The 12,517-nt window shown below is 35.8% G+C and overlaps 1 protein-coding gene across 15 annotated transcripts in view; it reads right to left on the minus strand.

The window, feature by feature from the left end:
- The window catches only part of DMD (dystrophin), a 1,317,358-nt gene that overhangs the window by 743,686 nt on the left and 561,155 nt on the right, over positions 1-12,517 (minus strand). For 14 of the 15 annotated variants that reach the window (XM_052795054.1, XM_052795067.1, XM_052795065.1 and 11 more), the window contains 2 exons: positions 9,486-9,727; positions 7,492-7,672 (listed from right to left, as the gene is read on the minus strand). In XM_052795054.1, the coding sequence (XP_052651014.1) occupies positions 7,492-7,672; positions 9,486-9,727 (423 nt within the window). Of the gene's footprint in view, positions 1-7,491; positions 7,673-7,843; positions 7,860-9,485; positions 9,728-12,517 lie in introns of those variants that run through there. The other variant, XM_052795068.1, reaches the window with a different exon arrangement.

Raw genomic sequence — 12,517 nt, forward strand, 5'->3', positions numbered from 1 at the left:
ATGTTCAATGGGGAAGAAAAAGGAAAGAAAGAAAATCATTTTTTGCTTCATTATTTGGTTTGCTGAACAGAAGTCTGATAAAACACTGAGCCTTATGGAAGTCAATGGCTATTTTGCAACAGATTGCAACAGGCCCACTATGTCACTACCAGATTTTTCAAAAAAATGTGGAAGCAGAAAATTTTTGAAGAATGAATGAACTCATTCTAATGTTCATGGTATCTCCATCATTTTATCAGTTGTGTGTCATTTGACTGTCTTGTTATAGGTCACACGACAACTTATATGGCCAAGACAACTAGTTCAAATATGTGTGTTTAGAGATCAACAGACAAACCATTGTACTTAACCCAAAATCTAATTTCAGAAATGCATTAAGAAATAGCATTCCCTTTTATGGCCCATGTTTGTGTGTTTAATGTTTCTGTTCAAGTAAAAGGTTCTGTTTAAGACATCTGTTAAAAGCTTAGAAAATTAATCTTTCTTCTGCATTAAAGTTGAATTTTATTGAACTGTGCTTATTGCGCCAACATTACAGCTGCTGTAAATAGACAACATCTGGCACACATGTGAGCAACTCATTAGCAGAGATACTCCCTCTGCCCTCAACAACAGTTGCTTCTATACTCATTGAGAAAAGTAGAGACAAATAGCATGGCTGGTTGGAAACAGAACATTTCCAACTTGTACCACATAATAATGAAGTATATAAAAGCTCAAAAAAATGTTACACCTATTTGGATCTCCTGTATGTCTCTGGTGTTTCAGAAAGAACTGTACTGAGAAATGATATAGCTGTCCAAAAAGCAATTTTGACAAACAACACAGTTATAAGTTTTTAAGTGCAAGCTTGCTTACATTCTCATATAGCAACACCTGGCAGAATGTACTTCAGATTTTAACCTAATTATTTAGTTGATCAACAGAATGCTACTTGAAAAAAACTTGTATTTTCAGTTAGGCATCATAACAACATACTAAAATCAGGGCAATTTAGGCTCTCTCTTGTGGAGTATGCGCATTTTATGGCATACTTTCCTCATAAAAATCTTGGCTGATCTGATTTATCACATGCATCTGGAGATTTACGAAAGATAGGACTTGGTACCAGGAAAGACAAGAATTTCTTCCCTTGTGATGTATTTTCTTTACACAGAAACCAATAGTAATACATTCTTGGAAACACAGAAAGAAAACATTTTCCATCTCATCAAATACCATTTTAAATCTTTTTATTTCCTTAGTGAAATTTGTATTGTCTTTGACTCATTTAATCCAAACAATTCCTACTTTAGCATAAAACATGCATTTAAACACATCACTCCAAATGAATGGAGATATAATTTCAACAGTTCAGATATGTTAAAGGAGCACACAACTCTTAATCTGCAGTTTTATTTAGAAAGTTTTATTTAGAAATATGAAATGGAGTTCAGTATTGTGATGTAATGTTTGATGACTTCTATAAATAATTTTCTCCTTTAAATGATAAACAAATCTTAGGACTGGTGTATGACTTCAGGCAGCTATATAAAAGAATAGCTATTTCGGGTAGTAGCGAAGAGTACCTCAGAACAGGTAAAACCACAAGATTCGCTGTTACAGCAAACTCCACCAAACTGCACGAAACTCTTATCCTGAAAGTTTGCCAATAATAATTTTAAACCCGTCCAAACACTGCAAATGCTTTGTCCAATTTTTAACAAATTATGTTCTCTACTATTTGAAGGACTAAATAAGAGTTCAAATGGGATCACAGATGTTGATTTAATCAAGCTAATAGCTTTCCAATTCGGTTATTAAATACTCCATTTAAAAAGCACTTTTAAGTTCAGTGAAGCAATAGTTTTCCTATTTCATTTTTCCAGATTCCTACTAGTAAAATACTACTTTTCAAAGCCTTTTGCCTACCTATAGTTTCTGGGGCTTCATGTTAGTTTTTTGGTTTGGTGGTTGGTTTTTTTTTTTTTTTTTTTTTTTGCGGGGCGGGAGGTGGTTGTTTGTTGGTGGGGTGTTTTTTTTTTTTTTGTTAAGGTAGACAATGCGTCAGCATTTCATCCACAAGGAAGCATATTAACATCTTTTTAGATAACACTTCAGAAGAGCCTATATTGGTTTTGCAACTCATCATGCCAACGGTGAGAATTCAAACTCCTACAGTGGAATTCACGTTACCTAATTTTAGCTGTCTAAATAATCTGACACATTTACGGTCTCTCTGTGGGCAGTATGAATCTCTAAATTCCCCATGATCATAACATAAACACACAGCCAGGCCTGTTTATTTTTATCCTAAAATTTGCTTTGTGATACTAATGTTTGTGGATTAAAGTCCACATGATAAGCACAGTGCATTAATATGGATCCTGTTATATTATATGAAAAATTAAAGTGGTAGTCAGAAATATATAGCATGTCCACAACCCAAGTTTTAGCTAAATTAGGCCCATGACAGCACTGTAACAAAATACCACAGAGGGAAAATACAAATATGTTACTGTGAAATATCAGAATACAGTTCCCATCCCATAATAGGAAAATGTTGTTGCATTAATCTATTCCACTTGTAGGGAATGCATTTGGGTGTGATTAACATTGTAACCCTTGAGAACTGACAGGCAAATACATTTACACTTGCATATTTATTTTAGAGAAAGTGCTTAAATTTTGAAATACAATGTGTAGATAAATATTTGGTTAGGATATATTTTTAATAAGTACTTAAACATGTGAAAATAGCTTTCCAAATAAGTAAAATACTTTTTGTTTTTTTGTTTTTTCTTCCAGCTTCCTTTTTTGTGACCAGATTTTCCAGTCAAAAATCTTTTCCCAAATCAGAAATGAAATGAGAATACAATTATCTCAACACAGTTATCAAATCACGCTGGATATGCTGCAATATGTATCTCCTACACTCAGGACAAATCCCACTGTTCATCACGTCATTGTGAAAGAAGAAGAAAGGCAATAAATATAATCTATGGGATCATTTTAGTAAAGACTTATTCCCTGAAATGAAGGAACTGGATTGAGCTGCATGTGTTTCCCATAAAAATCTTCTCAATAGTAACTGCAGTTTAAAACCATGCTGAATTTCACAGCTTTCTTTTGTTTGTTTATTTTGTAATACAAATACTATACAAATACAAAACAAGCTATTCATCAAAGTCTTCACACTGATGACTTCATAAACGCTGTGATTCCCTTCTCTCACATCTTTCACCAGAAACTGTCAAAGTGGAATCATAAGGAATCTTGTATAATTTATAATCAATGTTCTGCAAGTGCTTTAACACTTTGAATTCTCTTATTTATTAAGCTCTTAAAAGAAATAGAAAGGAAGCCCTTCTCCAGTTCTACAAGATCTATTGTAAGAATAAATATCTTTTAAAGATACAAAACTTTTTAGGTGGTTTTATTTCCCATCCTTATAAATTTTCACTTTTACCATGGAGGAAAAGGATACAGTGACCTACGGAGTAGAGGACATTATCTCATACACATTCATGTCACAGGTTGCTTTGTCCTTTCATTCTTTGTTTAAATAAAAAATAATTACCGGAGGAAATGGATGCAAAAGAAAAATGAAATTACTTGCATGTTACTTATTAAAACAGTATTTTCTCACACACATCTGAGCCGTATCTTCAGCTCAAAAGACACATTCAAAGTTAAGCAAACTTTATCCCTCAAAACCAAACAGCAATGAATATTATTGCTACTTAATCACAGTTCAGCTCTTAAGAAGAATTAGTAATGACATTTACAGGACACTTGCTTAAAATTTTTCTTCCTCAAGTATGCAATGATTGGTGAAAGATTATTATAGATATCATAACAATTTCACTGTCACTTACAACTCAGAGCATGAAAATAAGTTAGCAGTTCAAAGTTTAAGCAAAAGCAGACAAACGACAGACTAAATCTCCAAATGGTCATCATACTGTTATGGTTATTGGGATTTGTTGTCTTATAAAATTACGCCAAGACTGAGTTGCGTAAACTCTAAGTAATGCGACCCTGTTTAAGATACTGTACTAGCGGATTAGGGAGAAAAGTGGTGTACATGCAAAATAACTGTCAGTCAGCACGGGGCGGGTAAATAAAAAGTCTAAAGAATCTTGACATGATATAGAAGGCAAAAACTTTCTAAAGTCTTTTTTGAAATAAAGAGGAGAAACATCATTTGAATGCAGATGAATAATTCATCATTAATAATAACAACAACAATAATGACGACAATGACTTCACCTTTGGGAATTACTGATCCTGCACAGGCAGAATCAGAATTTGAAAGGAAAGCATGGTGCCTGAATTTATGAAGCAGAGAGAAATGGAAATAAATATGACTTTTCCTTTGCTACCTCCACCCTGATATTCTTAATTTCACCTGCCAGAAAAGCTTTTTTTTTAAATTTTTTTTTTTAGTTACTTTCTAAAAATCTAACGACACCCCTCAAATCCCCCCTGAAGAACAGTCTTGTCAAATTGAGAACATGCATCTCACTGAAGACCACAGCTGGATAAGAGTTCACCACAGCAAGACTAAAAAGCAGAAAGCACCTTAACGGAGTTTAGTCCAGTCACAGAACAAGAGGAATGCTGGAATGAATCAGCTGCCACCTGGGAGGTAGTTTGAACCCAGGAGCATTCACTTACCTGACACTGACTGACAGCTCTCCCTGGGCAGAGGGGGAATGGGAGGCTGACCAGGCTGCTCCCTAGAAATCTCTCTGACAGCAGCAGTTAATTTCAAGACAAGTAAATCTAAAGTTCAATCCCTCATTCTTCACTGGGGCAATTATAAAACTAAGAATTTCCTTGGGAAATCACATTATTCGTATTCGAATTCTTGCCGTGATTGTCCATTTCACTGCCTTGTGTACATTACTGAATAGTTCAAAGCACTGTCTGACCTCTATTTTGTCTATATTCCAGTATTCTAGAAATTACTCTAAGTGTGTTTGGGGAGGAGGGAGAGCTAGAATGATGGATACACCATCTTCAAAAGGATCAATTACCTATGGATATACAGACATTCTATAAAGTAAGAAAAATGGGTTCATATTTCCTCATATTTGATGAGGTGGTATTGCTTTCATAAACAACATTGCAAAATAGTGAAAAAACAACCAAATAGGTTTTAGAATTGGCTTTAGATTAGGTTTTATAACTGGAAATGCTAATCAAATCATGGAGAAAAACATTTGAGAAAATCTGAGTTCATCTTTAATAATGTTTTATTAAGAAATCTGCTGTGCAGCATAGAGAAACTACTAAGCACTCTTGAACCTAAAAAAAAACCCAAACAAAACCACCACTACCCTCAAAAAACCCCACCAAACAAAAACATACTTGAGGGAGACAATCTCCTAGAACTAGAGAAAACATTTTTTGGGGGAAAAAATTCCCTTGGGAAATAGAACAGAATAGCTAAATACCCTTATCCATCAGAAAAGATAATGGAGTAATGGAACATTAAAAAAAAAAACCAAACCACACAACAAAAAAACCCCCACCATGAAAACCCCAAACCCCTAATGATGAATCAAAAATCCTTTTAACATTAAAACCCCCAATTATGAAGTGTGGGGGGGGGGGGATCTTTCTAGCACATGTAGGTTATATGTACAGGGAAGGAAAAAGGAGCAAAGGAGCAAACACTACCATTGATCTGCAAAACACTATTCAGTCTTTAGGAAATTCTTCTATCTACAGAAAATAATTAATTGCAAATAATTTATGGAAATAAAAGATGGAAATATCTAAAATGATCTATCAAAATTTCAACATTTTCTATTAAACTAAACTATTTATATCTTAAAATAAAGACATGGGATGTGGCCTTTTCTCCATCTGTTCAACAGAAGAAAAACAGTCATTGAAGAAAGCAGAAGAAACTCAGATTCAAAGAGCCAAACTTTCTACGCTTCAGCTTTGCGGCGGGGGGGTGGTGGTTCACATTTTTTGATTCATAAGATTTTCCTGAAATGGGATCAGACCTAACACAGTATCCCAAGCATGATCGTTCATATCTACAGCAGAGTTATGAAAGGAAGTTAGCACTTTGGATAAAACTGTGTATAAAATTTCAGAAGATAAAATATGATTGACGCAATAATCTCACCTAAAATATCACTACAGGTATGGGAGTGGGAATGAACAGCTACTGCCAGGAAGAACTTTTCCAAAGCCCCTGCCTTGCGGCATTACAGGTCAGGCAGTGACCACGATTCATCTTACAGGACTAACCAACTGGTTAGTTCATGAGGTCTCACCTCTCATGAGGTTTGAGGTGAGGCAAAACCAGCAATTACACAAAATTAGGTACAGAAGAAATCATAAAGAAGTTAACATTTACCATATTTTTCCTGTGGGCAGAATGGTGACTGATTTCAGCGTATAAAACAGTGTGGCGTTAACAGTTTTTATATCTTACCCGTTGTATGTCTTGAATTTAGAGTTACGAATAAACTTTACACTCCTTAATATTAAATTTCTACAGCTCATTCTTTCATCACTTGCTATAGCACACTTGCATTTTATTTCTTCAGTTCTGCTATGCGTCATCACCTCTCCAGTTTGTGTGTGTGTGAAATAACTACAGCAGCGCAATAATGCAGCGTTGTTGAAAAAAATCCAAACCTCTCCATGGAAGAATTTGGGAGGAATATTATAAAGATCCACTAGAAGGAGCTAGCACTATGTCTAATACCAAAACAGTACAGTCATTTAGAGATTCATTGGTTAAGGGGCAAATAATCTCTTTGCTGTTGAGAAAAATTATATTTTTTTTGTCCGATACTTTCTTTTAAAAGTCATAATCAAGTACAGAAAATGTACAGTAGTCACTGACATGCTACATATCTTTAATAAGGAATAAAGTCAACTTTCTATTTTGGTTTAGCATTTCCCCCCTTTTGAAACACGCATTTTATTACAAGTATTGTAAATAATGTTATAACTGGTAGTAATATATTCTGTGTTGCAAAACGAACAGTTCACCACATGATGAAAAACTAGATACCCTAAAGTAGCTACTCTCTTTGATGAGCTTTATGGAGTTAAATTTCTATTCTATGAAAATCCAGAGCAGATTCTCTCCTGCAATTAAGCTCTCTCTCCTCTCCACTGACTGAGGTAGAACAGCCCTGTCTTATAACCCGCCTAAATAAAGACAGTTTTATGTTCCTAAAAAATATCACTGAATCTGCCCATAAACATGCTAACAAGAGGAGATCTGATGGTAGAACTACACTGAGTATAACCTTTGCTTCTGAATAGGGTACCTTCCCTTGTTTTCCTATTAATTTAAAATATATAATGCACCGACAATTTCTGAAAGACTAATTCAATTGCAAAAAAAGACCACCTAAACTGTACTACTAGTTTAGCATGACAAAAGCAAATACAAAAGTAGGAAAGCAAAATATATACACCTATTCTTTGCATGCTAGTCAGGCAAATTGACTTCTTGTCATGAACACTTACTGGTCTGTAGTCGCTTTTCTCTGGCATGCATGTCAGCAAGTATTTGTTTGAAATGGCTGGTAAAAGCAGCAAGGTCAGCATCCAGAAACACTGGCCCTTGTTCTTTCTCTTTGAGCGCTTGACTTTGAGCCTTTAGCCGTTCAATTTGAGGCTGAAGGGTTGACATTCGGATGATTTCGTCCTGTGAGTTTGAACAAAAAACATCAAGATAAAGCTGTCCGACAAATGAAATCACTAGTGCCATGAAATCACCACTGTTTCAATGCACATTACACAACTGTTTTGCTTCCAAATACATCAGTTACAGTAAGAACAAATTCAACGTTTTTCATCTTTTCTCCCAAATCCATACCTCTGTTCCCGATATGATGCTCTTACTATTGTTTAAAGTCACTTTCACATGACATTATCATGTTAGTAGTGTAATGCTCAAAGAAAACGAGATAGACTGTACATTGATATTCCATGCCTAAGGAGCATCCTTTTCATGTGGAGCTGGGAAGATAAAAACTCCACGTCCCATAATCCTGGGCTCACCTCTGTTAGATTACGTACAGGCTAAATAGCATGAAGCAGGAAAAGGAGAGGTGAAGACACACAGCGATTTCTAGCAGCCCCACAGTAACACATTGCAGGTTGAGGTTAGAATCAAATTGAATCGAATAGACTAGACTATTTCAGTTGGAAGGGACCTACAACAATCATCTAGTCCAACTGCTTGACCAGTTCAGGGCTGACCAAGTTAAAGCATTGTCATTAAGGGCATTGTCCAAATGCCTCTTAAACACTGACAGCCTTGGTGCACCGACCACCTCTCTAGGAAGCCTGTTCCAGTATTTCAGCACCCTCTCCGTAAATAAATGCTTCCTAATATCCAGTCTAAACCTCCCCTGGTGCAGCTTTGACCATTCCCACGTGTCCTGGCACTGGATCCCAGGGAGAAGAGCTCAGCACCTCCCTCTCCACGTCCCCTCCTGAGGAAGCTGTAGAGAGTAACGAGGTTGTGCTTTTATGCCTTCAGGAGACCTTGTACACACTGTGACACTTGCAACTACTGAGTAAAAAGAAATGAGGAAAGTAAGCAAAATGTACAGTTCATAGTAGAGCTACTCTAAGAGAAGCTTTCTGCAAGAAAACAGAGAACCCTTGTAAGCACAATGCCAGCTTGGAAATGCCTGAAAGTAGAAGTAAAAGCATAGATCTAAATTTGGGGTTCAAACATTGTTTTCAGTCTGAGAGCTTCTAGAGCCAGAGATTTCATAACGTCAAACTTCTACTAGTATGTCATGCAATTTATAATTCATTACTACATCTCAATAGTTTCCTGTCAATACTAGCTTGTAAGTAATCCCCATCCACAGAGTTGTCTGCATAACAGGGATAAGCAAATTTCTGTGATGGTGCAGAACACAAATGAAAACAGTTAGGGAGAATAATAAGTGAATTGATGTGTCCATTTTTGTACAACTACTGTAATTCTGTCATACGATGACAGAAGAATATTCCTCCATTTGACTACACAATCTACCCTGCATCAAAACGCAGGGTATGTAACTAGTAAAGTGGTCTGCAATGGCAGAATTTTGGACTTTACATGAAGACAATTTTCTGGCCCAGATCCTTATGACAGAGGTGATGAGCAACAGTTTCCTCATGAAGAACCAAAGACACAGATTCTTACGGGGAAAAAAAAAAAAAATAAAATAAAGGGAAAAAGTTTAGGGGCATAGTTCCCTAGCTTTAGGTATCTAAGTAGCTTAATAACTAAATATTTGGGGCAGAGCTTCAAATACCCATATGCTAGGTTCTGTTGCCTCTTTATTTCTTTATCAGTCTTTCCTTTTCTTTGAATAAATATTTTCAATAATTACCTTGGAAAGATAAGGAGTCCATTTTCCACTTTTATATTGAAATAGTGTAGGTCATAATCTGGCCCACTGTTGGAACACCTATGAAGTACAATATCATAAAAAACTTGGAGAAGAATCTCTAACCTTGCATTTTTCCAACTGAGTTTTTACTATAGCAGGATCTGTTGCTGGTGTGGGTTGTGCTTTCAGCCAGTTTTCTGCAGTAATTGCTGTCTGCTCCAGTTGCTGCAGCTGGGAGTAGAAGTCAATGATGTTATTTTGGTACTCCAGCCATGCCAGTCTTTCACTCAGCAACTGACAGAACTCAATCCAGCGGCTCTTCAGCTGCTCTGAGGCTTGTCTAATGTTGTCAGCATTCAGACCCTCTAGAAAGAAAACAAGAGAAGACAACACTTAAATAAGTCACAAAGAAAAAAAAAAAGTAAAATAATTTAAAAATTCAATTTCTGTATTTGAGAGCTCATAAATCCAGTTAATGATTTATCATCAAACAACAGTCCTGAACATACAGATGTTACACATTAGTGGAGAAAGCATTTCAAAAATATTTTAAGTTGCTGCCAGGGTACTTTTGTTGCTATGGGAATGAATTATAAAGTGCATTAAAGTACAAGAATGGGAATAAAGCAGAAAGTAGAGACACAATACATAAAGCTAATTAAAACTGCCATAAGAAGTAAGAAAATGCCTGACAGCTGGATTTTGAAAACTACGTCTGGACTGTAATTAGACTTTAATGTACAAGAATGTTGGTTTTTTTTATAAAAAGACCAATTTAAATGAATGGGAACTATATTCCGCAGTTATTTTGATGTTTTTGATAATCCAACCCTTAAGTTTTGCATTACATATTACTTTAGAAATACCATAAACACTAAGGAATAAACATATGATCAGATCAAACCTCCATCTAGGCCAGTCCCGTGTGTCCAACAGTGACCATCAGTAGATATTAAGCAAAGACTGAGAGCTGAGAAACCATGGGTGACCCTTCTCTACAATTATTTTCAGACAGGTTTGGTTTCTCTGATATAGTTTGCCTATTTCTGTCTATTGTTCAATAATCACACTTAAATTAAAGTTCATGGAAGAAAACTGACTTTAGTTATTGCAGACAAGGCAATTATTAAGAACTATTTAAAGGCAAAAGAGCTCTATACACGCTGTGAAGAAAGGAAGGCAATACATGCCAAAGATAATCAAAGGGGTCTTACAATAACATAATTTATAATTATTGCAAAACTTGAACTCAGGTTGAGTTCAAAACAATATTAACTTAAGCATCTCATTTATTTTGCAGAGGAAGTTTAAATGTAATCCCTAACCTTTTTTACTGGCATGACATGTAATGATGCACACAACAATAGGACCAATATTGATTTCAAAATTGATAAACTTCTCAATCCATTGAGTAATGCTATATGCTTAAGACATTAACATCATCACCACTTAGTCATACACTAGTTAACCAGTAAAACAGAAGGTACGTTTTTATCAAAATAATCAAGTTTAGAGTGTTTTTCTCTCTCTCAAAAACAAGTTTAAAAGCAAATAAGACAAAAGCCTTCAGTGCTATACTTCATGATTTTTGATACGCTGTCAATATGGTTTACCTTGTTTGCAACCTGTACTCCCAATCTGCAGGAAAATTTCTTTATCAGGGATAAAAAATAGTAAAGTTCACGAGCAATTTTTGAAGGCAGAACATCAGAATTGGAGTCCTAATTGCAGCTAAATGGCTTAAATAAAAAAAGTACTGGAAACTCATTATAATAAAATTTTCTAAGGAATGACTATAATGCATACTATATGGTAAACTGCACTAAATGATAATCTGGGATTGTGTCTGTTGCGGAGAACCATAGTTCTCCGGCAAATCCTATTCTGGATTCAGCTCAGGGCTATTCCATTCAGATTCACTTGGAAACAGCCCACTTGGAATCAGACTGTGCAGTACCTGACAGTGGTTCCCTGGACGTGCTCTGCTTCTGGGATGTTGCCCTAGACAAGCAAATTGTACATGATTTCAAGAAGTACAAGCAAAAACGTAGAAAGGCAGGAAGTCCAGTACTACTGGGAGATAATGGCAACTGTGGTGGTTGGAGTGGCTATACACACACATTATACTCTGGAAACTGGATAGCACAATTTAAAGGGTATAAAAGGAATCTTATACCGTAAAGAGGTAAACTGTATTTTGACACTTCTTAATAAAATCCAACAGTGATCTGCTCTTCTGTGTGCGTGTGTTTGCATCTGGAGATGTCATATGCATAACTACATTTTCTTAAAGTGTAATGTCTAATGAACATATAGCAATATGCGAAGAGGCAGCATAAACCTGAATGGCATAGCACATCCGAATAACAACAATCAAAGATGACCAGGCACACAGATACTGAATCTTGCCAACAGCAAGAACAAACACATATATATAAGATAAGCCTTTAACTATGCTATATTTCAACAATTGCTTCTGTCCTGTTGTGACTTTGGGTATAAAAATGCTGTGTACTCATAACAGAGAGCAGGCATCTTTGCCACTGTGTCCATGATTACCTCTGAACCGGGAAGACACTGCCTAGGAGTTTGGCAGAGTAGATATAAAAAGATTACTTTTATTTATTCCTCCTTTCCTCTCTTTTCAGCTGCCACAGTCTCCAAAGTACCCTTAGGCAAGACTATGATTAGCAGGGGAAGTGCAGTCATGGATTCTCCTTACATAATAATACTTTTCACTGTAGTATTGTTCTTCAAGGATTCAGAGAGGACTGTATTTCAGATGAAAACCTAGGTTAATCAGATCCTCTTCTTTTCACTCACATGTCCCTCTTAACATAACATTTAAATATGGGCAAATACCCCAAATTATTCAATTTTCTTTAATTCTTTTCTTTAATATCTAAACTTTGAGTCTAAATGTGATTCCACAAAGAAATGTTTTTGCTCTTCATGTAACTGAAGTGGACAGTACAAGACTGGAGTGTCCAGAGCCATGGCTGGTAAAAGATTGCAGAGGTGCACCTCCATTAGGCAACACAATATCCTACTGAAAGGAAGACCCATCTGAAAATCTCCATAAGATGCATTTTTAAAACTTTCTTAATTCACAGTCTGCTTTGGTAACTCCAAGTTGTCTATCGGATGTTGGTATG

The sequence above is a fragment of the Harpia harpyja genome, chromosome 8 (genome assembly GCF_026419915.1).
Source record: "Harpia harpyja isolate bHarHar1 chromosome 8, bHarHar1 primary haplotype, whole genome shotgun sequence".
In the NCBI taxonomy this organism is placed as follows: domain Eukaryota; kingdom Metazoa; phylum Chordata; class Aves; order Accipitriformes; family Accipitridae; genus Harpia; species Harpia harpyja.